The sequence below is a fragment of the Rhinatrema bivittatum genome, chromosome 7, assembly GCF_901001135.1.
Source record: "Rhinatrema bivittatum chromosome 7, aRhiBiv1.1, whole genome shotgun sequence".
Lineage (NCBI taxonomy): Eukaryota > Metazoa > Chordata > Amphibia > Gymnophiona > Rhinatrematidae > Rhinatrema > Rhinatrema bivittatum.
In genome coordinates, this window is record NC_042621.1 from 50,696,885 (window position 1) to 50,723,168 (window position 26,284).

At 42.3% G+C, this 26,284-nt stretch overlaps 1 protein-coding gene across 5 annotated transcripts in view; it reads left to right on the plus strand.

Annotated features, from left to right (window-relative positions):
- Positions 1–346: 346 nt before the first annotated feature.
- KCTD15 (potassium channel tetramerization domain containing 15) overlaps positions 347–26,284 on the plus strand; it is a 131,181-nt gene continuing 105,243 nt past the window's right edge. The window contains exons 1-5 of one of the 5 annotated variants that reach the window (XM_029608356.1): positions 347–484; positions 627–681; positions 2,048–2,744; positions 7,707–7,800; positions 8,569–8,744. In XM_029608356.1, the coding sequence (XP_029464216.1) occupies positions 7,795–7,800; positions 8,569–8,744 (182 nt within the window). In that variant the 5' untranslated portion in view covers positions 347–484; positions 627–681; positions 2,048–2,744; positions 7,707–7,794. Of the gene's footprint in view, positions 485–626; positions 682–1,466; positions 2,745–4,118; positions 4,465–7,706; positions 7,801–8,568; positions 8,745–26,284 lie in introns of those variants that run through there. The other 4 variants (XM_029608354.1, XM_029608357.1, XM_029608355.1 and 1 more) reach the window with 4 other exon arrangements.

Consider the following 26,284-nt stretch of genomic DNA (forward strand, 5'->3'; position numbering starts at 1 on the left):
AGCTCTCCGCCTGCAACACTTACAACTGCACTGGAACAAACAAGCCCATAATGTCTTTGGCAACAATAAAACAACCCCTTCCTCGATCCTGTTTACTGCTATTATCATAATGCTTCTGCTCTGCTCACAAATAAAAATAATAAGGTGTGAGCTAATGTTGGAGGGAGGGGGCGGAGTTTAACTCAACTTTTTTAATGCAGTTCATGGCCACGTGTTTAATGTATTACGCGTCGTCCCCATATGAGGCGACCCAGCACTCAAGTTGTACCTGCAGAGCAGAAGGGGCTGGACAGGAAATGACGCCAGGGAGGGGCGTGCACAACTCTTTCCCGCCGGGGTGCGGTTTCTTGGTCCGAGGCCCTGATCAAGTCCAGGGCTTCCTCTCAAACCTCGACTGAAAGTTTTGCTTTCTTCTCCCTTCCACAACAATTAATGAAAGGCACCGCCGTCTGTGAACTCCCCCCCACCTCCTCGGTTAAATAAGGTCAAAAGTGAAACGGAGCAAAACACTAGGGCTCTTAAAACCGATCAAGAGGAAAAAAAAATAAAACCCTAAAACATTTTAGACTGTGCAAGAGATGCAAATTCCTCAGCTGACCTAGTTCTCATTCCTCTTTTCGTTGCAGAAGCCGTGCTATCCATAAATTAAGGAAATTAACTGATGGAGCCTGCGGCATCTTTGTAAGCTATTTAAATCTTTAAATTTACAACATCTTCTGCGTGCATCAAGTAATTGAACTAACTGCAGGGATGTCACTTTAATGAGAAAAATGTACCCCTTTTCCTTTAGTTTCCAGTAAAAAAAAACAACAAAACAAAACTTTTAGAGAGATTTGTTTATTGCTATAAAAAACATTTCCACACCCCAGGGGCTTCTCTCCTTTTTGTGGCCGACTGGCGCTGTAAATCCGCAGAGATACTTCATGCGCCGCCTGCAAGTCACCAAAGTAATGCGCATGAAAGCCCAAACGACGAACTCCATCAGAGAAATCGCAACAAGTTTTCTTTCCACCCCTTCCTGAACCATTAAGTGCCTTGACCTTCAGCGAACGAAAAAAAATGGCAAGGCTTAGCTGCACTCCCAGTGGTTTCCCGGCAGTAGGCGCTAAAGATCTAAAAGTCAAGCGCCACTAAGTCTGACTTTTCTATTTTTTGCTAGGATGATAATTAACAGCATCACTATGGAAGCCCCCCCCCCCCCCCCCCGCCTTCTAAATAAAAAAAAACAAACAAACAACAACCCTTTGCCAAAAAGCACTGTGCACCGTCAAAAGAGGGGCCAAAAGCGCTGCCCGAGCCATGCAGCGAGATCTGGCATCACCAACATTTTTTTTAGAAAATACTATCCAGATCTTAAAAAAAAAAAAATCACTGTCCAATAAAACGTTGTTTAAAGTTTATTTTTTTAGGGGTTTGCTTGTGTTCTAGTACAACTTTTCTTTTCCCAATCCTCGCCTTCTCCGTAAAAAAAAAAAAAAAAAAAAGGAAGGGGAAAAAAAATCCCCTGAAGTGCTTGTCTGCAATGGGAAATCTCCATGGCAGACATCTCCATCTAGCCGTGTGCTATAATTGAAATGGCGCGTTTTGCCGCGGGCGAGCTGCGAGGGCGCTTTTTTTTTTTGCAATAGCAGAATGCATGGCGATAGACGTCATTTGCTTTTAATGGCCTACAGGAAATTTGGCCTTGCAAGCGCCAGACGTTAGCAAAAGTGGGGGTATACAGAGATAAGAGAAAGCAACTATCCCGGATTACATTATATATATATACATACACACACACACACACACATTTCCCACATCCGCAGTTTGTTTTTTTTGGTAAAACTTCCTCCAGTTTATCAACAAGTTAACAGTGCTCTGCCATCATTGTAATATATAAGTCAGAGCCATGTGAGAAACGTGCCCTGTGTTACTTATTCGAGAACTGAAAATTTATGCCTAGTTGAAAATGCCTAGGGAAATATTACATCAGACGAAATGACAATGATTAAAATCTGCTTGCTTTTTTTTTTCCCTTCCTTCCCCTCTCTTTTTGCTTCTTCTTTAGTAAAGTCTATTGAACGACGTGACAGCGGCCTGATATTCGACAATATTAAACCGTTATCCCCCCCAGCAAACGAAACGAGCTTTTAAACCGTTATAAACAGTTTTTGGAGAAAGGGGAGTGAAAAAATAATAAATCAGTAAAGAGGAGGGGGAGAGAGAAAGTAGAACGCTCGTCTTTTCTCTTGGCTAAAAATAAAAAATTACAAAGAAAAGAAAGAACGAGAAAGGGGGAAAAAAAGAGAGAGGGGTGGGGACGGGTTAGCAAAATTTTCATCGCAAAATTAGCTAGGGCGCGAGCAGGGCTGAGCTAATTGTAGCATAATCCTTGCCCTAGAGGCGTTTGGAAAGCCTTAAGCAAGAATTCTCGCTCGCCCTCTCTCTCTCTCTCTCGCGCTCCCTCTCCTTTCCCTCTTTATTTAGAGACGGCTTATTGCCTTTCTTCTCTTCTCACAACCGCCTCGGCAGTTTCATTTTTACCTACAAAGAAGAAGAAAAGCGTTTAGAAAAAAATAAAATACAAAACCCCCAAAGGCAAAATAAAAAAAAAGAAAACCCACCAGCACCATCTCCCTCTCTTCCCCCCCCTCCCTCAAGCAGCTCGCAGCGGGCGGCGTGGAGCAGGGGCAGAGCGAGAAGCAGCGGCGGCAGAGGAGGAGGAGAAAGAAGGCGCAGGGGGCGAGAATCTCCCTATGTACAAGGTAAGGAGGGAGGGAAGGAGGCGGCCGGGGCTCTCCGCTTCCTGCACCCGGGACAGCGCCCAGCTCTCTCCTCTCTCTCTTTTTTTTTTCTTTTTAGGGGAGGAGGGGGGCACTGTCTCTACTCCCGAGTCTGATCTGCGTTTGGCAGAAATGGGGCTGCTTTTTTTTTTTTTTTTTTTTTTTAAAGCTACAGTATCCATTCTCTCCTCCACCATCCTCACCCCTTCTGTTATGATTATGTCGCCGGAGTTTGTACCCACCTGTCCGCGAAAGCCGAACCTTTCTTGCTGCTTGGTTTTTATTTCGTCGCTGGTCGTCGTCCTTCTGCTTTTCCCCGCCGCCCGGATGTGGCCCTGCGGTGACCTGGCTCCAGGGGGGAGAGGGAGCCAGTGGCCAGGGAGTCCCATTTTGCTTTGGTGGTCTCGGGTGCCAGACGGCGCCGTGCACGGAGTAGGCTCTTAAGTTGAATTTGACTTAGTGAAGGTGGCCCAGACTTTGGATGGCTCATTATTATTTTTTTTTCTTTTGAGATGGTAGAGGGAGGGGAGAGAGCTTGCTGGTGGCTAGTTGGAGGGTATTTAACGCTGGGAGAGAAAAGCCGGCCGTGACAGCGCACCGGGCCGCATGTTGGAGATGTGCGTGGGGATGGTGGTTTTTTTTTTTGTTTTGTTTATTTTACTTCATTTTTTTTTGTCTATGGCGGGGGGGCGGGAGAACTAGTCCAGGCCCCTTGGGAGGCGGGAGTTGGGAGACTTCAAGCCTCTCTCCGGGCGCGGGTGACTGCGGTTTGCAATGCACGGCGGCGGACTCCACCTTCCCTCCCGTCCCCCATGACCCCCTCCTCGCCACGGCTGGCCACAGGGATACCCGGGCTGGCTCCCGAGTCGCGGGCATCCCTCTCCCGTACTGGGAAGAACAAGTCAGGGGGACGCCATGTTGTGCGAGTAGGTTCCCCCCCCGGAAAGCAAAACCGAAGTTTTAGTGCGGGGGAGGAGGAGGCCCTGGTGGGCCACGGTTTCTGAAAGTTTCGGTAGCCACGAGAGGGGGAAGGAAGGCGGGGGTGGCGGCGGGTCCCAGCGTTTGCAATGACATCTCTAAGGATCGGGAGTTCGCTGCTTTATTAATAAAAAAAAAAAAAAAGTTTCCGGCTTCGTCCCATCTGCGATAAACGTCCGGTGTCGTCCTGGAAGAAAGTTGCCGCACGCGTCCGGCTGTGCTTTCTGCAGGGCGTGCAAGTGTGGCTGGGGAGCCGGGTTCTGGGGGGGGTTTGTTTATTTTTTTTTAACTCCTCCGAGCTGCTTTCGATTCCCCCCCCCCCGCCCCCCCCGATCCGCTCGTACCCTGAAAACGTGCAGTCTGAGCGCTTAGACTAACCGAGACCAAGGTGACCGGCAAACCCCCTTGATCTGACATCGCCGCCGATTGCACCGCCCTGATGTTTACAAGTTGAAGTTCTTGCCTGATTCAAGGTCCCTGGCCCTGAAGTGTTTTGGCTGGGGTGGGACGGACTCTGAAAAAAAGTGTTTGCGATCTCCCTGATCTTAGAAACTAGAAATCAGCCTCACAAAACCTCTTCACGGCGATCTCAAGGAGGGAAGGAGCAGAGGTTGCCGCCGGTCTGAATGGACTCTTGCCTTGGGCATGGCTAGCTGGCATCCCAGGCAGGCAGATGAAGCTTTCACAGGAGGACGCTTAAAATAGGCATGGAGGAAGCAAACTTGTACGTTGGGAATAGCAGTATTAGTTTCAATTGTTTGTTTTTATCTTAACAACAATAAAACTTTATAAACAAAAGCGTCTTTATCTCCCAATTAAGCCGCTTCCCATCTGTAGTCTTTGAGTTTCCTGATTTAACTTTGGCTCTCCCTTAAAAGTACCCTCTTTGTTTCTTTTTTTCCTCCCTATTATCCCTCCCAGACCGCCTCATATTTCTGTACTGCAACCTTTCACCTCTGCAAGTCCCCTATCTGTCTGTCTCTGCTCTGTGCTTTATTTTTACTGTATTTTCCCCATCAACAGCAGGATCGGTTACTATGGCCTCCAGCTATGCGCAGAGGTGGGAAAGCTTCATCCGCCCCAAAGTTCTTACACTTTTGAAGTCCTTTTTTTTCTTCTTCTTTTTAGCAGAATCAGAAATGTATCAGCTCGAGTGTGTGCATTAAATGAACAGTATTCATGTAAAGCTTCAGAGCAAGAAAGGCAACACCCTGGAAAATTCTGCTGTCTTTCAGCATTCTCTGCCCTAGGCATCTAGCCCCGGGCATGGAGCTGAATGGAGCTCTTACAACTGCCTTCTGTTTACCTTTTATGGTTAAAATAACAGCTTAGCAAAAGAGGCAACTTCATGGAGAAACCATTCAGTGAAATGATCTCAAGCTGTAGCAGCCTTGCTAGTTTAATCACCCCTAGAGAGATGAACAACTGTGAGCACAATAGGACACAAAATCATTTTGTGTGTAAATGAGCATGGCATTCTGATTATTTCACTTTACATGGGCAAATAGTTTTACAGGCTGTACTTAGCTTCCAAAGGCATAAAGAGAGACGCTAGCTTCCAAAGATCTTGATGTACATTTTTTTTTTGGGTAGGGTGGTTGGGGGCGATGGAAGAAAAACCCCTAAATATTCAGATCATTTAGGGATCAGGCTGTATTGATTTTTGCCTGTAGTGGGTTCTTGTGCTACTGAGCAGTGAAGGGTTATTGCTTGTGTTACTGGTGGGGCTTCTTGATTCTTTGTGTGCAATTAGACAGGGATTATTTTACATAGAACAGACTAATCAAATGAAGCTTAATTGTCGTTTTTTTTTTTCTTTACAGAATGCATGCAGCAAATTAACTTTGCATGCCAGCAGACATTTTGTGTTTGTGCTGGAGGAAAAAAAAAAAAAGAGTTGAGGCTTTATTTAAGCAGCGGCCTACCTTTGTTAATATCCTGACTTCTTCTGTACCTTAGTGTGAAATCCCTGGAAAGTTCAGCTCAGAGTAGTTTGAACATCTGAACGCTGTACTTTTTTTTTTTTTTTAAACTTCTGCATTGCCTTATTTGCAAATTAACATCCTTACCTTATTACACTCACACATATCATAAAATAGGGAAAAACATTTACAATATTAATCTTTTCCATGAGTGATTAAGATGTACACATACTCCTTTGCTAAATTCCCAAACGGTGCCATGAATCCCCCTTACCAGGCATTTACGCAAGTTTATGAAACTTTTTTTTGGGGGGGGGGGGGGGGGCAGAAAGGAGGTATTTTCTAAATATTTTACCTCCAGCACTCGGCAATGCTAGCAGCAGAAGACTGGTTTCAAAGACCTTGCCATTAGATTTGTAATGTGGGTTTAAACCCGTGGGTAGCCTTGGGTTTGTGCTAACTGGGCGAATGGCCCCCCCCTCCCTCCCCGGGGGGGGGGGGGGAGGAGGGTCTCGCGTTTGGGAAGGAAAGGGCCCACAACACTAAAGGTTTGTATTGCCAATAAATTCTATTAAGATACTTTCACTGCAGTTTCATGGACCAGAGCAACCTGGAATTGAAAATGGCCGATTTGCATATAGGTCATCAAAACAGAGCTTCTAAGGTGGGGGCCTCAACAACTCTTAAGGCTGCCATTACTCGTTAAATCGGCTGTAAAAGGTGTCCTGAAATATTTATTTATGTATGTATGTATTTATTTATTTATTTAGAGTCTTTCTATACCGGCATTTGCCATGGGAATCGCATCATGCCGGTTTACAATTTAACAAGGTGTGACAAAGGGAAATATAATAAGAACATAAACAGGTGCTGAACGAAAAAGTAGCAGTTACAATAAAACAGGGAAAATAACACAACTTGGATGATTTGTTTGATTATTTGTATGATTAGATGTACATTATTTGTATGATTAGATGTACATCCCTGATGTGGGGGGGTGCAGGTCTATTCACACACACACACGGGCGAAGGCAACACTTGACATAGGTCAGTGGTGTTGTGCAGTGTAAATACAAAACAAGGGGGGGTGAGTGGCAATAATGGTTAGGACAGCACTGCCCTTAAAATATCTGTTCTGTTCAGTTGACTTTTAAAAGCAGCAGTATTCTTTCATAGAGCTTGATTTGTCAGGAAGGTAGCAGCATCTTTGCTTCTGGTAAGGACAGCATTGCTTTCAGTAAAGCAAGTACTAATCAAGCTTAACTGGAGAGAGAGAGAGAGAGAGAGAACAAGCATCATAATCCAGCCAGGCGCAAATTTTGGTCCCTGGTAAATCTGGATACTAGTCCACGAGGGGGGCAAAGGCCTTGGGGGCTCCTGCGGGAACGATAGACTTCTGTCTCATAGAACATATGGTCTAAATGATTCTCGAGAGCTCGGGCTGCCTATCCAGATTCAGTTTATATTTGATCAGTTTCTACTTCATGCATATTGGGGAGAGGAGGAGGGAATGTTTGTAAGAGTTTAGCCACAAGATCAGCAACTGGTTTGGCAAGTCTTCAGTCTGCAAAAAAAAGTGTACACGAAAGCGAGAGAGCTCTGAATCTCCAGGAAACCTGGCCAGCACCGGCGGGAAGTTAATTTTTTTTTTTTTCCTTTTGTGGTACAGTATGATGTCAGGAAGCAAGCGGAGGAATGGTGGCATGACCGATGCACAGAATACCAGGAACAATTAGATTAGTTTGAGAACTGTTTTGTAATTGTAATGTTTTGCATATGCTGCCCCCTGGAAAAGAGGGGGGGTGGAGGGGACAGACATGAAGGGGACAAAAAAAGTCAACAATTTACAAAGGCGAGGAGGGATTGTAGTGGCTTTCTTTTATTTCCTATAGTTGCCATGTCTTGTAGGCAAGTGCCTGTTGTGATCTTATTGAAAGCATTGGCTGCCATTCCTTTCTCTCAAAAGCTGAACATTTGTATTTTTTTATTTATTTATTTTTTTGCTCCGGATTTTTTTTTTTGTGTTTCTTCTTTCTTCTGTAAGTCACCCGTGTCTAACCAAAGGTCATTGTGAAAGCTGCCAGGCCTTCTTGTGTCAGAAGGAGCAGAACTTTTGAATTGAGAAGTGAAGTATGCAGGTATAAATCCTATGAATTCATTTATTTTCCATAAATAAAATGCTGGTTCTTTAAAATCGTGAAAGTACGTGCTGCTCAGGATTCAGCGTGCCGGATCTTATTAGCCATGGCAAGTATGTGGCTCTTTTAATGGCCCTAAGTGCTCGTTCCGGCACTGGGAGCCTTCACACAAGGAAGGCTCCAAAGTCTCCCTTTATCTAACATTTAAAGCATTAAGATTTAACCAGCCAGAAACAATTTTGTTTGCAGTTATTTAAAAAAAAAAAAAAACAACCCTAAAAAATGCTCTTAATTTGATGAGAAATTTACTACATGTATAAGCTAAACGCCTCAGGAACTGAGGAAGTCACTAATTTAGAGGTGTCTCGTTATTGAGACAAACTTGCAAAAACCCCTGAATCCCAATTCACAAATTAGTTATTCGTTTGTCAGGGGATATTTCACATCTAACACATAAGCCCGCGACCTTTAATTAGAATTTTGCAGTTTGTTTTATGCCCCTTGAGGCTGACACCTTGGAAAAAAAAATTTTTTTTTCTTGATTTTCTTATTGCTAATAAGCATCTTTCTCTTACCCTCTGGTAGTTTAAAGAAAATGATGCAAATACACTTAATTACAGCAGTGGCAATAATTTGTTAGCCGAATATGTGATCAGGCAGATGCAAGGAAAGATCTGATTAGATCTGTGATCAGGCTGGAAGTGAAGGTAATTCACCACTGCATGTGAGAGGAACTGTTCTGTTTTTTTTTTCCTCTTCCATCTGCAGGAGGGGAGAAGCATGTCCCGTCTCTCTCTGACCCGATCCCCTGTTTCTCCCCTGGCGGCTCAAGGAATTCCTCTCCCAGCTCAGCTCACCAAATCCAATGCGCCAGTGCATATCGATGTAGGAGGACACATGTACACCAGCAGCCTGGCGACTCTCACAAAGTACCCCGATTCCAGGTAAGACCTCCCTGTTATCATACTAGGCAGGTACTTACTCTGTTCTCTGCCATTTGTAGTTGCCTTCAAAGATTCTGGAGAAAGGCTTTAAAAAAAAAAACAAACCCAAAACCCCAGCTTGGTAGCTTTATGTCTAAATTCCATTAAAAAAAAAATGGAAAAACAGTACTATTGGGTGTTTCTTTTTTATTTTGCTCGTTTTAATTTGTACAGTTTTTGAAACACCTGTTGAGAAAATCTTAAATGTGTTCTCTTTGGGGAAGCAGTATTGCCTGCTTCCAGTGGAGATGATTTATGGAGAAAGCTCTCTGAGGAACTTGCAGTTGCTTAGTGGGGCAGGTAAAAGTCATTTGGGGAAAAAGCTGTAGCAGCATTTTAACCACCTAGGATCCTCAGTTCAAGTGTATAGAATAGGACTGAGCCAAAGGAATGGCCACACGCTCTTACAGGCAACAGAACTGGTATATTTTATTTGCATCTACATATTAGTTCAAAGTGGTGCATAAATATTGCATGTAATAATTTATCATACATGCTAATTAATGCAGTTAGTGAGGATTACTTAACCCTAGTCAATATTTTACAAGTACGTTCAGCAGGGAATTCTAGTCTGATTGCTTAGTAAGCACAGATTTGCAGTGAAACACATGTTTACCAAAGCAAGAGTCTGTGGGAGGGAGAGCAAACTCGCAGAACTGTAGGGATGGTGGAAAGACAAATTGACACACAGTCCATAAATACAGGAATATCTTTTTAGCGCTGTCCTGGGCAGAGGCTGGCTTTATTCTGCGTCCTCAAAGTTGAGGACTTGACAGGAGCCAGACCAGGCAGCTTCTGGGTATTCTAGCAGTGGTGTGTCGACCTGACAGAAAGTTTACGTGCTGGGCTGTGTGGCTTCTGCAGTTCGCTTGTGCTTCCTTTTGGGCTTTACCATTCCTTAAATCCGGTCGTTTCCACAGAGATTGCAGATCCCAGAAAATGTTCCTTATGTTTCAGGAACTTCATGCACGATCCTAAAGCATTCTCTGCTTAGGTTCTCAATTTTCCCTTGAATTCATCCTGCATTTTATATTTAAAATATGCAAAAGAATAATTAATTGTGATGACAGTCCTAGCAGCAGTGCCAAACTCCTAGTTCCTTTTAATGAGAGCAGCAAAAAACTGGTGTGATAGCATGTCTGATGTTTAAACCTAGGGTTGTGATTTTGAATTAAAGGAAAGAGCATTGAAATGTGTTCTTTGGGGGGAAATAACCCCTGAAATGCCAGTTTATAAGATCAGGAGATGGGCAAATTAATAGCCAAAGCAACTGGAACGAGTTTTGCACGGAGAGTAACATGGTGGAAAATCTGGGGTTCAGTTGGTACCAAAACTGGACCAGTCTGAACCATATTTTGGATAAATCCCGTACCTTTCACTGAACTGCCACCGTATCGTATTGCGGATACACCGCTGCAGCATCAGACAGACGGGGAGACGTTCGTGCACAGTAGGTGTTTTGCGCTGATATCTTCTTCTTTCAAAAAAAAAAAAAAAAAAAGGCGCAAAAAGCTTGCAAGTCACTAAGCATGCACAGTTCTGAAGTTATGTGTCTTTGGCCCAAACATCGATTTTTCTGAAAAAATAAATAAATAAAATTGCTCAGCTAAACTGTGCCAATGAGAACTTCAGCAGAAAGCGTTGTGTGACTTTTGACCCAGTTCTTAAAACGTAGCATTTCTGGGTAAAAGAGTCCAACCTTGCTTTCTGTTGAAGTTCTCCTGGGCAAAATTTTTTTTTTTTTTTTACCTGAAGAATTTAATTTTTGTTTTTCTAAAAGTTGCAGAAAATTGAAATCATTGGGCAAAAGATTTATTTTAGGATGCTGCAAGGCAAAACAAGTGGTTGGCTGTGTTTGTTGTTTCTCTTTCTTTCTCTTTGCTGTACTTTTTCCTTAGTTGTTGCTGGCAGGGGATAGGGAGGTTCTTCACATTTTATTATTCGTGTTCCAAGGCTTTTATCTTACATTTCATTGCAAGGTAAAAGCAAGGACAGGTTTTCCCCCTCCCCTCCCCCCCCCCTAAAATTGACTTGGATGTTCTGCATATAGAGGACAAAATAACGTCGTACGGCGCCACTTACGTGGAATGGTCGGGACCAAGGCAATTCCAGATGTGGGAGTTTTTCTGCTGAAAGAATTTCGGATCGCAAGAGTTTTTTCCTGCTAGGAAGCCAATCGATTTTCAGATGGTTTGTTTTTTTTTAATAATGGAAGCCAATTGACTTCCAGATAATCACGGCCCAGGGACCATGATTTTTTTCCAGATAATGAGCGTTTCCGGTCAGTCTTCGGATGAACAGTGCTGTGCTGCAAGTGATAGCTGTGGGGCATTTCTTTCTGCCGTTAGTAACATCCGTGCTCTCATTGTCTGACGTACGGCCTACCACCTAGGTATTTCTCATCCGAAACAACTGCACAAGTTGCAACTATGCGCATGCCAAGCACTGTAGTTAAAACTATTTTGCTACCACTGTACCACAAGACATTTTTTTTGTGTTTGCATGACCCGAAGTAGAGGATTAGGCTTTTTGAAGATGTGTGTTATAAATGTATACTCTGATTCGAATACAGCAACAATTCCAGACAGCTGTGCATGCCAGGTTTTTTTTTTTTTTTTTGTAAGGTTTCACACCCATGTGCAGAATCTGAGCGATGCTCTCACTGAAACAAAGAGCGGGCAGGACTGAAGCAGGCACAGTCCCCTACTTTTTGGTTTCTGGATGTGCCTTTTGGCTCATTTAGGTTATTGTCTGGATCGTTTTGGGGGCTGTTGGGTTTTTTTTGGGTTTTTTTGTTTTTTTTTTTACTCCGGCTAACCATGTTTTTTGAAGTAATCGTCCCAAAATACTGCCTGCTCAGTTATTATTTTTGTAACATTATGACGAGCCCTCATGATGCAATACAAGCATTGGTTTAGGGATGGGTTATAGGTTCCTCAGTGAACTGGTGAAGCAAGGGAAAAATGTGACATGACTGGATGAAGGAGTTGACAAGCCAGTTCTCCCCAGCCTACGCTTAGAAGCTGAGATCATCATAGATATATACACACACACACATATATATATACTGCTTACTCAGGACATGGAAAAAAATCTCTAGCTTGTGATCACAGTATTTAAGAAACAAAACGGCTGTTAAAGTGTGATCCACCCACGAGTCACCAAATTAGTTTGGAAGAAAGGGCTTTCTGTCACGCTTTGTTCGCTGTCCTTTTTTTGATTGCTGGTGTGCACAGATAGGATTCTTAGCATATTGTATGACAAAATAGCTTGCCCCAGTGGTTAGAGTGATGAATCGGGTTCAGTTATTCCTCACTGTGTGTCCTTAACGGACAAATATCCCCTTCTGATCTTTTAGTGATGGGTATTGTGGCGATCTGTAAAGAGAGAGAGAGACTTTCACTTAGGGGAAGATTTTATAACGTGTGCGTGCGCATCCATATGCGTCCGGTTCCTGGCGCGCGTGCACGGACGCGCCGGTTTTATAACACTCACTTGCTGGCGCGTGCGTCTTATAAAATCGGGTGGCCGCGTGCACGTACGCTGGATTTTATAATCCGTGTTCGCAAGGGGGGGGGCGAACCTTTGCAATTTCCGCACGGCGATGCAATCCGGCCTTCCCTCCAATTCCCTCCCATTCCGCTCCAATTAAGGAGCGGACTGGGAGGGAACTTCCCTAACCTACCTTGCCTGATTTTTTTAATTTATTTTTTTAAATTTTATTACTTAACTGCTCCTCTGAAGCAGAAGTAATTTATGCGCCGCTGGTCAGTCGCCGGCGCGCACTTCCCCGGGACAGCGGCTAATGGCCCGGCACTTGTGCGCGTTCCAGGGTTCACGCGCGCGGCTGGGCCCCTTTGAATATTCGCGCGGTGTGCACAAGGCCCAGCCGCGTGCGTGAACCCCGGGATTTACGCGCACAGGCCTCTTAAAATCCACCCCTTAGCATCTTTGTGCTCCGATGTTAATTGCAAGCACTTTTTGTGGAAAGAACATTTTAACCTTTAACTTACCTGCACCAATATATACTAGAAGTATTGCTGTGTTCTGTGTATCTCTAGTATCTACATGTTTATGTATGTTAAGAGGAAGACTGAAGGTGATCAGGAGCAATGTACAGTGCTTAAGGGGAAGGGTTAAAACCCCGTCTCAGGCTGTACAGGTGAAATAACACATGGTTACTAGTTCTGCGAGGGGAGTTAGCTGTAAGGGTGATAACCATGTCAAAGTATGCAATCAGACTTGCAAATGAAACCAAATTCATCTTGGAGACCAAAATGCCATCCAAATAGGCAAATATTTTATTATAAGGACTACGAATTACAACACTAATCTGATTATAGGATATGAGTATACAAAAATTTAGATATTTTGCTTTCACTGGGGATTTTTAAAACTTGTAAATAGGTAACCAGGCTCTGTTGCTACTTATCCTCGCAAGCAATACAATAGGACTTACTTGCAGATGAGTGGAGAGGTCGGATGATCAGTCTGCACCCGTTCTTGCTTCAGGATACCGATGACGTTGACTCTAATGTTCCCTGGGCTTCTTTCATGTCTTATACTTAGGGCTTTTCATTTTAGTTTAGTTAAGTTTTTTTGTTTTGTTTTTTTTAACCCATAAACCACAATAAAAACCCTGATAAAAGATGTTTTGTTAGATAAACACTGGAAAACACTTCTCCCTAGTACTCTCTCAGCTCTTCTTTTCCTACCCTGGATCCTCTGATTTGATTTTGTGCCTTTTCTATGCTAACTGCTCCTCAGCTGCACAATTGTCCGTATTTGATTCAACTGGAAAAGATACCCAACCCGTACCTGCACTATGAAAATGCCAATGAACACTGATTTTGATACCCTCCAAAGAACCCCTAATTACCTAGAAAATAATCACCTAAATTTACAATTTCTAAACACCCAAAATCAGAAGCCCTACTTATATCTTTTCAGCAGCATTTCTGATGGTTACAGTTGGTGTCATCCCTGACAATCATAGGTCACGTAGCATGCACTCTGGACAAAATCAGCATAACTTTCCACCCAGGATGTGTGTGTTGCCTCCAAAAAGAGATACTTTCTATAGTTTTGGCAAACAGAATGTGTATGATGTCTGCCCACATCCAAGATCTATAAACTGTTCTCAGCAGTTTCAGCAAATAATGTTGATCTTGACTTTTTCACTAGCATTTGCAGTAATCCATCGTGATTAGCATGAGTATCTGTTTTTGATCTGTAGCATTGTCTGAAACCTTGCCCCTTGTATCACATGAAATATATAATTTCAACAGAACCAAAACGACCTCAGCAATTGATAGCTGCAGAGTTTGATGCACAAGTCTTGTGCTTTGGAGCTTCAGGCCAAGGCTGTGTCACTGCTGTGCCGGAAGCGCTTATGTCTAGCATTGTCTCGTGGTTTTTTTTTTTGTTTTTTTTTTGTTAGTGCACAAGCATGTAATTTAGTTCCATGCCTTCATTATCAGGGTGGTCCATGTAGTGTTTAGTAACTCCGCATTTAATAACAGCCAGTACAGTACTGAGTAATAAAAACAGTCTCACAAGCTGAAGCATGTATGCAGTTAATATAAAAGGGCTTGAGCATTCAAAATATGATTCCATTTGTTTCTCTGTACATTAGTACAATGTGCAGTATGCACAAAATTATTACCTTGATGGTCTATCTACTAAGCAACAGGTTTGGGTTGGCCCATTGGGAAAAGCAGTTTTTAACTGCTTAAAAAAAAAAAAAAAGTCTCCATCAAAGTGAGGAATATCTGATTGGGTAGATTCTGGGGCATGTGAACACTCCCATATTGATGGGTCTAATGTCGCATCTCTGTTAAATTGCTTTGGAATCCTTTTATTTTCAGGCATATACTGCCTTTCCATGCGCCTTGGCCAGCAAAAGTGGCTAAACCAGTAGTTCTCGGATTGGTCCTCCCAGGACCATCCAGCCAGTCCGGTTTTTCAGTTACTATCTACCATGAATATGCATGAGATGGAGGCAATGTGTGCAAACGCATCTCCTGCATATAACCACTGTGGGTATCCTGAAAATCAGACCAGCTGGATGGACATGGAGGACCATTTTGAGAACTACAGATCTAGAGGCTTCCTCTTACAAAAGCAGGTGGAAATGTCTGCTTCCTGACTCTTTCCCAACCTCACTATTCAGAAAGTAGTGCTTCTGTGTAATGATAGGATAGTGATCTTTAGCACTGAGAGGTAAAAAAGACTTCATATATAAATATCAATCTTTTTCTCTCCTTCCTAACAGCTCCCAAACGCCTGCTGGGCTCTCTTAGGGTACCGTGCTCTGTAATCAGGCACCCTGAAAGAAACAGAAGTATAATGGCAGAGAAAATTCACAGGACCCACCCGGTCTGCCCAGTTTCCTTACCTACTACTATAATCGCAGTTCTGGTTTACATTTTGTTCACATGTTAGGAACAATTATATTTGAGGTATCGAATGTTATTTTGGCTCAGCAGATTCTTTTCGTGCTTTTTGGGCTTTAATAAACTCAATTGGATCCAGCTCCTACTAGGTTTTTGGCACAATGAGTCTTCATTTGCAGGTAACCAAATACTCTGTGCATAGAGTATTTGATTAAAAGCTTAAACCATTACTAATACTACTTAGCATTTCTATAGTGCTATTGGACATATGCAATGCTGTATAGATACACTTAAGGATCAGTCCCTGTTTCCATGGACCTTATAGTCTAGTCAAGAGAAACATAGATGACAATTGAGTTTAAGGAGAATGTATTTATTATAGATAAGTGATAAAGATGAAAAAGTGAATTTTTGGACTGGATTTGAATATGGCCAGAGAAGGGAGCATGATGCAAAAACTCAGGAAGTCTGTTCAAGGCATACCACATAGCAAGATGGATAGTATGGAGTTGGTGGTTGGTGATAGAGGAGAAGGGCACAGATAAAGTTGATTTGCCTAATGAATGGAGTCTTGTGAGGAAGGGTATAGGGTGAGAAAAGATAAGTAATAAGGAACCACAGAATGAATATGCTTATAGGCAAGTAAGAGAAGTTCAAACTATATGGGGAGCCAATTTACTGACTTCAGGGGGTTAGATGGTCATAGCAATGTTGATACCTGCAAAAAAAACCAGGTTGCATTAGTCTAAGTAGGTGGTGGTAAGAATGAATGAGAATTTTGGTAAAATGCTAAGAAAGGAAGGGATGGATTTTGTCATTGTGCTAGTGGAATAAATAACATGCAGTGTTTTGGGTGAGTGGAGAGAAGGAGAGAGGGGCATTGAAGATGATCACAAGGTTATAAACTGAGCAGAGTGTGATCCATAGAGACAGAAAAGAGGGGAAGTGTGTTTTGGGGGAAAGATAAGTTCTTTCTTCATTTACATAAAACACAAGCAGCTCAAAACACGTTAAAGAGATTAGAACCTGAAAGAGCAAGCTACAATCAGTCTATGCCAAAGATGTTAAACTTTCCAAGGTTATGCAGACTGATTTTGAACATGGCAATAAGGCCAGTAGAATGCTGGTTTTGAAATAGAAGAAGATGATCTCCAAGGCTTATGCACTAAAAATGAGTTGTCAGAGGTAATCTCCTAGTTGATAACAATGACATTTGTGATTGCTTTTCCCAGTTTTATAGGGAATTGTAGGCACTCGAGGACTTGAGTTGCCAACCCCTACTTTTATATGCTCCTAAACCATTGCTGTCAGGGAAAATTGAGCCATATTATAGCATAGGAGAGAGACTTTGGAAGGGTTATCGATCAAGCATAATGGTCAAGCAGTATTGAAAGAAAAGCCAAAACTTAATCTTTTTTGATATCTCAGAAAGTGGCATGGACTTTTGTGTAGATGGAATGTTATCGCTGGTAAGCTATTTAAGGCAAATTCGAATGTGGAAGAAGCCTCTTGGCATGGTTGTGAAGAAATGGGGACAATTTTCCTTATCCGATGATTAGAATGTTCTATAGTTCATTCCTACTGGGAGATGGTCATTCAGTTGGTCTATAAAATGTCAGAAGTTACATTTAAACAAGTACCTACAGTTTTCATTTTAAGTTGTGTTATACCAGAGGTTTCATCAAAGATGAATAAGTTAATACTTCAGTATATTGTGGCAGCTTGGAAACTAGTATACGTTCGATCAGAAGACTCACTGATTAGGCGCATTTGTAATATTTATCGGGGAGCTAACAGCGATATGTAATAAGCTATGCCAATTTCAGTCCATTTGAAGAGTTGTAAGTGGTGGCCTGAATGGTAGTATTTTATGTCATAGAACACACAATACAGATTTGTAAAAGCAAAAACTCAGTTTACTAAATAAGGTAAAATATAGTATAAATCAGTAAATAATATTACACAGCATCACAGCAATACTGCATAAATCAGTAAAAAGCAAATAGTGTTTTATAATAATAATAGATAAAAATTTATACAAAGAAGAAAAGATACCTCCCTCACAGTCAGTCCCCTTGTGAGAGTCGATGTATCTGTGAAGAGATTGAGGGACACAAGCAGACCTGGAGACCCCCACCTCCAAGATGCGATGACTATAGGCGCTCGCTGTATCTGATGGTTGAAAGACACAATTATCCTTTCCTTATATTCTCATTTTCTGGCTCTAGTTTAGGTTTGCAAAGCCAGTTGGTCAAATTAAAACTCACTACGAGATTTGTGTCTCAGCTGTGGTTAGTTAGACATCCTCGTACACCATAGCTCCAGACAGTTCAAACACTGTACCTTATCGGACAGAAAAACAGATGTTCCTTGTTCTTCTCTCAGCCAGTTAATGAGCAAACTAGAGAAGAAAGGAAAAAAATATACAGCAGTATCATGTTTAAAACTTCTTACTCTAAGCTGAGCACTATATATTGATCCATATTCATTCATTGATTGATTGGTGATTTCTTTGTTCACGCATACAAAACTCTTCCAATTCAATTATCTAACTCCCTATATCTCTCAACAAAAGTGATGTGGGCTAAGCTCATAGTATGTTGCTTGGAAGTATGGAAAATGCTTTGAGCACCATTCCCATTGCTTACAACAATTATTGATGTGGGGGAGTATTGGGGGAAATTTTGGGTGGATTTGAATTAACAACAGAAAATTTGGACTGAGACACCATCATCTTATTACCAATGGTAATGTGGGTGTCGAATGTTAGTATTTCTCGTGATCTAATAAAAAGGGAAGCTCTGTCTTGGCCAAATGTTTTAAAATTCTGATATGGGACGTCCATGCTTGTGCAGTACCATAACACAATTAACTGCTTTTGCGCTTTTATGTGTTATGAGAATATCAATCAGAACATAAGAAATTGCCATACTGGGTCAGACCAAGGATCCATCAAGCCCAGCATCCTGTTTCCAACAGAGGCCATTCCAAGCTACAAGTACCTGACAAGTACCCAAACACTAAGTAGATCCCATGTTCTTGATGCCAGTAATAGCAGTAACTATTTCCTAAGTTAACTTGATTAATAGCAGGTAATGGACTTCTCCTCCAAGAACTTATCCAAACCTTATTTAAACGCAGCTACACTAACCGCACTAACCACATCCTCTGGCAACAAATTCCAGAGTTTAATTGTGCATTGAGGAAAAATAATTTTCTCCGGTTAGTTTTAAATGTGCTAATTGCTAACTTCACGGAGTGCCCCCTAGTCCTTCTATTATCCAAAGGAGTAAATAACCAATTCACATTTACCCGTTCTAAACCTCTCATGATTTTAAATACAATACTATAAGGCCAACAATAATCCTCTAGATGCTGTACAACAAACTCCAAACCAATAAATAAATTGTAAAAGTCTAAATGCCACGGAAATAGAGAGGTATATATTAATAAAAGTGAACCTGTTTGAATAGGTACTAGAAAGTAATGAGAGGTGTGTAATAACTTAACTAAAAATGCCACTCTGATCCAGGCAGCGAAGATGTTTTGAGATTAGATGGTCAAAATGGTGTTGTGACCAGTACCCAAATATCAGGCTTGTGTTCCTGTAGCCTAAGACACAACACGAGCTGCTCCCAGTGTAATTGCCAGCTGGCAGCGAGAGGGCCATGCACAGGAAATGCTTTTAGTTTTGAATAACTTTCTTTTGTTTTAACCATGTCTCTTGTTCTGTATGGAGCAGGGACTGACTTTTTTTGTATGTTTGTACAGCATTGAGTATGTCCTGTAGCAGTATAGAAATGTTAAGTAGTAGTGGGAAAAACATGCGGAACACCAAAGCCGACTTTGCGATGGTCATTTGTCATTCGAGTGTCTTACCACGGGACGTGTTAGATCAGTTGTAGTGGAGGGTGCTTTCAGTGTGATCGGGAAGGCTAATATGAGCCTAAATAAAATATAGTAGTACAAGCATGATGATCAAATTTTTTAAATTTTGCCCACAAAGCATATGGAAAGTGTGCCTGTCCCGTCTCCTAAGTATATATGTTTAGGTTGTTAACTTCTCATCACTTTACTAAAAGACACAAATAGAATTTAGTCTGTCTGGTGATGGAATTCATTTTTGCAAAGGGGTGATCAAAATTAGCAGTTGCATTGGCTAGTTTTGTCTTTATTTCAACAAGTGGGAAAAATGCATGGCAACAAACCTAAATTTGGTAGAATGCCAGAGTATTGGGATGGTGTTTTAAAGATTGCATTTTAAAGGAAAATGCATAGTTGTGAACGTGTGTTTGATTTTTGTGACAGGCTGGGTAGTGTTTGTGATAAAGGGGGCATCTTGCTGGACTGTGCAGCACAATTGCTAGAGGAGTGTTATTGAAATCAGGATAAGAATGGAAGTTGCTTTCCCTCCCCCCCCCTTTTGCGGATTAATGTATTTCTCGATATACAATTCAGATTGTAACTGATTAATAAAGAGAATTTAAAAAAAAGGGAGGGGGGATGGAGAAGTTGCTTTGTGGCACTTCTGGTGCCATCTCCTCCTCCTCCTCCTGCAGTGATTCTTTCTAGACAGTCTTTTGCTGGTCACGGATGAGAGAGGATCCCAGCGACTGCTGCAGAGTGCTGTATCTGTGCACCAAAGAGAGAAAAATAATTAAGTGCCATTGCGGGCGGCCTCGGGAGCTTGGCAGCAGTGCTGCCTTAAGCTGCAGTCGAGACCGCCGGTGCTCCTGGCAGTGGGGAAATAAAGGGGGAGTCTGGCTCGGGGGTTTCCCTGCCACTGCCGTTTTTTCAGTAGGTAGACCATGCAGTAGGGGAAGCCTCCCCAATGCTTCCTTAGAGCCAAGTTCTTTTGTAAAAATGCACTGCGAAGGCTTGCCCACTAGACCCAAGGTTCTGTCAATGGCAAAGTAGGCACGTGTGTACCGTTCTGGAGGCTGTGTCTCCAAAAGGATTATGGATAGAGGAGAGGCAGTCCAGAGCAGTGGTTCTTAACCCAGTCCTCGAGACACACCCCAGCCAGTAGTTTTCAGGATTCCCATAATGAACATGCATGAGATACGTTTGCAGTGCATCAGATAAATTTGTATGCAGTGGAAGCAGTATATACAGTGTGCCCCAGGTTAACCCCTGGTCCAGCAAAAGGCAGTGGAGAACAGATTTACAGAAGAGAGGAGGAGAATATAAAGACATTTCAATACCTCAAAAGCTGAAATAATTACCAAAGCAAGCAATTGCCAGAAAAAGAAAGTTCTAGATAGCAAGCAAACAGGGGAAGGTAGACACAGGAATCACATAAGGAAATATTTCTTTAGAGAGAGAGTGGTGGATGCGTAGTCTTCCACTGGAACTGATAGAAGCCAAAAGATTATAGGCTTGGTGCAGAGGATCCTTTGCTTGTGCAGGGAAAGCAAGAGTCAGCAGGGGTCTATTATATTGCAGCTGTAAGGAAATTAGGCAGACTGCATAAGCCTTGCAATCTTTATCTGCTATTGTTTTCTCTGTTTCTACAATACCTTAAGCCTCCACAAATTCACTTCTCTGAAAAATCTCATCGCAACCTGTGAAAAGTCAAAACGCCATCAGTCAAACCGTTCGTATTAAAAACGGTAGTCGTATAAACCTTCAGCAGGCTAGCATCTAGGCCTGTGTCTGGCCGTGAAACAAAAATAACCCTAACCTGGCTAATCAAGGCTTTTGAGGCTCAAACAGTGGCGTAGCCAGAATTGATTTTTGGGTGGCCACAAGGTTAACGTGGGTGGGCTGTAGGCATGCAGGTCTGAGATCTACTAGTTGTATTCTTATTGATAAATAATGCCATATACTGCACCCTACAATGGCTTTCTAAGTAATTTGCAACAGCCATTATGCATCATGCGTGAAACTTTAAAACATTTTACCTCAATTATTTCAAGCACTTACCAGCATTAAAAATTCCTTATTAATCAGAATTTATTTTATATTTATTGCAGTTTATAAATGCACAAGTATAGAAAACAATCAGATCCAATCATGTAATAAAACAAAAATTAATGTATTCTTTCATGAACCTTCTTTGCAGAAAACCAGAACTCTTCATAAATACAATAAAATATAATTAATCATCAGAACAGGTGCAGCGCAGAGCTAGGGCAATTCACATTACAACGTGAAAAAAAATTTCAAATTCTGGTGTCACCTCAGCAAAAAATATCCCTCCACTGCAATTTTGTGAAGTAACACAAACTCTTGCAAAGAAAGAGGCATCTAGAACCTTGCCATACAATCATAGCACTGACTCTCAGGATTCAAACAGCAACCTTATGAAAAAGCAGCAATGCAAATACTACACCAGGCCCCTACGGGAATAACAGAACAAGCTGGACAACTACTACAGAGAAACTACACGCTGGCAGAAATACTGCATTTCAGTCACACACATAGGCAAAACCAAGACAGATCTTTACCTAATATAGAAATAAGAGACCACAAATTAGAAACAGAAACATGCAGACAAAACCAAAATAGAAAGCCTGAGAAACTAAAGTCTCTGAACAGTGGAATACTGAAGAAAGAGCAAAATACAAAAATATAAGAAATGCACATTCCCAAAGATGGCATATCTAACATCTCAAAATAATAATTTTTTTTTACCTTTGTTGTCTGATATTTGTATTTTTCTAATCAGTTAGTCCGGGTCTCTCTTTCCTATTTTTTCCTTTGTCGCTCATTTCCTAATTCCTTTTCAGTGTCTTTCTTCTACTAACTACTGTCTTCTTCCCTTCCACACACACACGCTTTCTCTCACAGACTCCCTCACACACTCAAGTTCTCACTCTCATATGCTCTCCCCCCGACACACACAAGCTCACATTCTCTTCAGATGCACATACAAACCCTCACTTTCTCACCCCTCCCCAGGCTTACATTCTTATGCACACACAGACGCACATCCAGGCACCCATTCTCATCCACACATACACACATTCAAGCTCCCATTTTCACCCACACATACACACATTCAAGCTCCCATTCTCACCCACACATAACATTCAAGCCCGCGCACAGCTTCCGCTTTCTCCCCCTCCCAAGCAGGAAGATCAGTTGGCCTCTGCTGCTGCCACCGGCCTCCTGCTATCTTTGGGCTGTACGGCCCACTGATCTTCCTGCTGGGGGGGGAGGGGAGGAAGCGGAAGCTGTGTGCGGCACCTCTGCTCCCTCCCCCCTCCAAAATAGGAAGATCAGTGGACCATACGGCCGCAGGATCGCTTTCCCATGTGTGCCGTGCAAATGCACAGAATGGCGCGCCAGCCCTGGGTCCTCCTCTTCGCCACGCGGAATTGGGATCCCGCAGTGGCCTTGCAGGTCCGGTGCCCCACTTCAGGTTCCAGTTGGGTGGGCCTGGGTCCAAATTGGATGGGCAGCTGCCCACCCAGGCCCCACCACTGGGCTCAAATATGCTTCTCTTTGCATCACAGGGCACATTTATCACTAGAGATTTGGGGAGAGGCAGGGGCGTGCGGTAAAACCTCCCTTGTCCTGTGTAGACCTGATATGACTTAATCACAGTAGTCTTTGGATCTCAGAATGCTTCTGTCAGTCTCCAGGCTTTTAGCCTCAAACCGAGGATTGGGATAAAGACCAGCTCGTTCATTACACTGTGCTCCAGATGAGGTCTTGCCAGTAATTCTTACCTTCCCTTTTTTTGTTTCTGACCATTGCCTTGTCGTACTGTTTTGCATGCACTGAGATCATTTAGATGTGATCCCCTTGACCAAGATCTCTCTCCTGCCAGGTGCAAATCAATGTCTTCCATCCTGCCATCCCAATCATATACTGCTCCCTTAGATTCCTGTACCCTGCACATGCATAACTCTGCACTCTTTGCACTGGATCTTCTCTGCCTTCTTGCACTGAATGTATTTATGGAGCTTCCATTTGAACCCGTGGATTCAATTTCTTTATTTTCAAACCATTAAGGTAGTATTTTTGGTTGTAGTCGTCCATCTACTGAATTTGAAAAATCTGTCTTCAGTGGTATTTAGAACTGTTCCATGCTTTGTACTTTTCACGTTAATCAAAGAATTTGCCCATTTTGTGTCTAACGATCCAGAATCTGGTTTGAAGCTGCTGGTCTTAATTGCATATTAACAGATTGACGCTCAATGTAAAAAAAACCCCAAAAACTGAAATATTAATCTTGAATCGATTTCCGTCGCATGATAAGTCCTTAGTCATTTTTGCTTTTGAAGGTGTCAGTCTGAAAACAGTGACTCAGGTTAAAAGTCTAGGTGTGATTCTTGACCTTGAGCTTTCTCCGAGATCTCATATTAAGGCAGTGGCGAAAAGGAGCGCTTTGTAAACTCTGGATGTAACGTAACCTTAAGCCTTTGCTCAGACTGTAATGCAAGCTTTGGTCTTACTGGATTTGATTAACGTGTTTCGTTATACATGGATCCTCTCGTTCGTTGTATTGAGATCCTTGCAGATAGTTCAGAATGTGGCAGCTCACATTATTTCTGGGGTTAGTATGCGGCATTACACTGATGCTATATGCACGTCCCTGGCTTCCTATACAATGGGGGTTTAGGTACAAAATGGCCATATTGATTCATAAGCTCATGGGCAATATTTCCTCCCCATGAGTTTGTGCTACATTATATATATAGAGAGAGGGATTTTTTTTTTGCCTGGGAATTTCAATGTTATAAGAAATAGCCAGTAGAAAAACGACTTTGATAGAACACGTGAGAAAAATCAGTGCAAAAATCATTTGACCAAAATATCCCTGTTTCTATAAGGTGCACTTGATAAGGTGCGGGAAGATCCAGTAGAGCACAGTGGGCCAATCTCAATGCATGTGCTCTACTGGATGTTCCCGCACCTTATCAAGTGCACCTTATAGAAACAGGAATATTTTCAATTGTAGGCCCTGTATTGTAGAATTCACTGATCAGTTGTGGCTTACAACATGCACCTCTTAAAAAAAAAAAAAAAAAAAAATTTAAAAATAAATCTGTTTAGTCAGGCATTTGACATGTCAGCTCAGTAAGGCTATCTGCTTTAGTTCCTGGCTTCAGTTCACCCTATATATGTAGATTGGTTTAGGATTCTAAACAAGCAGGCTGAGTTAACCATGTCACATGGGTGATGTCACTCAACAGCACACTGAACAGATCTTTCTCTCTTAGCTCAGAGCTTTTGCAGTACTGCGCATGTGTGGCAGTTCCAATGCAGGCCCTTCCTCATGAGCCCCTCAGTCTTTTTTTCATCTGAGCTTCTACATGGTTGTAAACCCTTTCTCTTTCATTGCTAAGGTCCATATTCTGTCGCTATCCAGCTAGGCAAGTTAAACAGATAAATATATCCCGTTAACTTGGCTAGTATATTCAGCGGCTCGGCCAACAGCAGGTCTAACTTATCTGGCTAACTTAGCCAGATAAGACTGTTTGCACTTATCTGGTTAACAGGCTCATTCATCAAAATGCGTAATGGTGTCAACGCCATAATGCATGCGATAACACTAGTGCTCGGCGCGAATGCAAATTTTTGGAAGGGGTGGGATCAGGGAGGAGTTTGGGCGGAATTTATGAAAATGAAGGGCAATATCGTACCGTGCGATAGCATAACGCATGCTATCTCATGGTTTTAATGCTGGAAATAACTACACCTTTTTTCCTAGCGATAAGCTGTGCGATATGCCCGAAATGGCCATAATGCAATTCGCGATACATATTTAGATTTGCATTTTGGCCATTTCTGGGAATGGGAAGGGAGAGGGGGAGAAGGAGTGGAGAGAGACAGCCTGTGGGGAGGCCCTCACAGTGTGCAACTATTTATATCTCTATAGGAGGGGCATCTAATAGCTCGAGGTGAGGTGTTGGTGGTGGTTTAGGAGCCAGTTTCTTCTGTAGGGTGAGACATACGAACAGCACAGTACACCTCTGTGAAGATTTGACATCATTTGGAGTGAGGAAAATCTCACAAAGATGAAATTTTGTACTATGTTATCTCGCCCCAGCTTGATGGTACCCTGTTTTAGAGCCCATTAAGCTAGGGTGAGGGAACATAGTAGAAATGGCATGTTTGTGAGACTTTCTTCACTCCAAATGATGTCAGATCTTCACCGAGGTGAACTGTGCTGTTCGTACGTTTCACCCTACATGAAGAACTGGCCTGTAAACCCTAAACCACCACCATCTCACTACGAGCTATTAGATGGCCTTCCTGTTCAGATATAAAAACTTGACTAATATGACGGCCTTGTAGGTAGTCTCAGTCTCTCTCTCTCTTTCTCACGTTTACCGCGCCACACGATACTACGATCAAGTAGTATGTTATCGTGAGGTACAGTAATTCTAAAATTTCCCTAAACCCGCCCCCTTTTTCTTATCGTGGGCATTATCAATGCATTAATAACTCATTTTGAAGTATCCAGGAGTAAGTAAGTTGACAAGTAGCTCCAACACCCCCATCCCACCCTGACATAGCTGGCTAACTATTTTGCCGTATAAATAGTTATCCAGCTAAGTAATGGCCACGAACATGGCCGAATTTTAAGACTGTGCTATTTAACCAGATAAGTCCAAACTTATCTGGCTAAGTGGCACTGAATATCAACCTCATTAAGTTTTTGGTAGGATTAAATGGACAATTTTCTCAGTGGAAGGGAGTGGACAGTGGAGTGCCTCAGGGATCTGTATTGGGACCCTTACTTTTCAATATATTTATAAATGATCGGGAAAGAAATACAAGTGAGATAATCAAATTTGCAGATGACACAAAATTGTTCAGAGTAGTTAAATCACAAGCAGATTGTGATAAATTGCAGGAAGACCTTGTGAGACTGGAAAATTGGGCATCTAAATGGCAGATGAAATTTAATGTGGATAAGTGCAAGGTGATGCATATAGGGAAAAATAACCCATGCTATAATTACACAATGTTGGATTCCATATTAGGTGCTACAACCCAAGAAAGAGATCTAGGCGTCATAGTGGATAACACATTGAAATCATCGGTTCAGTGTGCTGCGGTAGTCAAAAAAGCAAACAATGTTGGGAATTATTAGAAAGGGAATGGTGAATAAAACGGAAAATATCATAATGCCTCTGTATCGCTCCA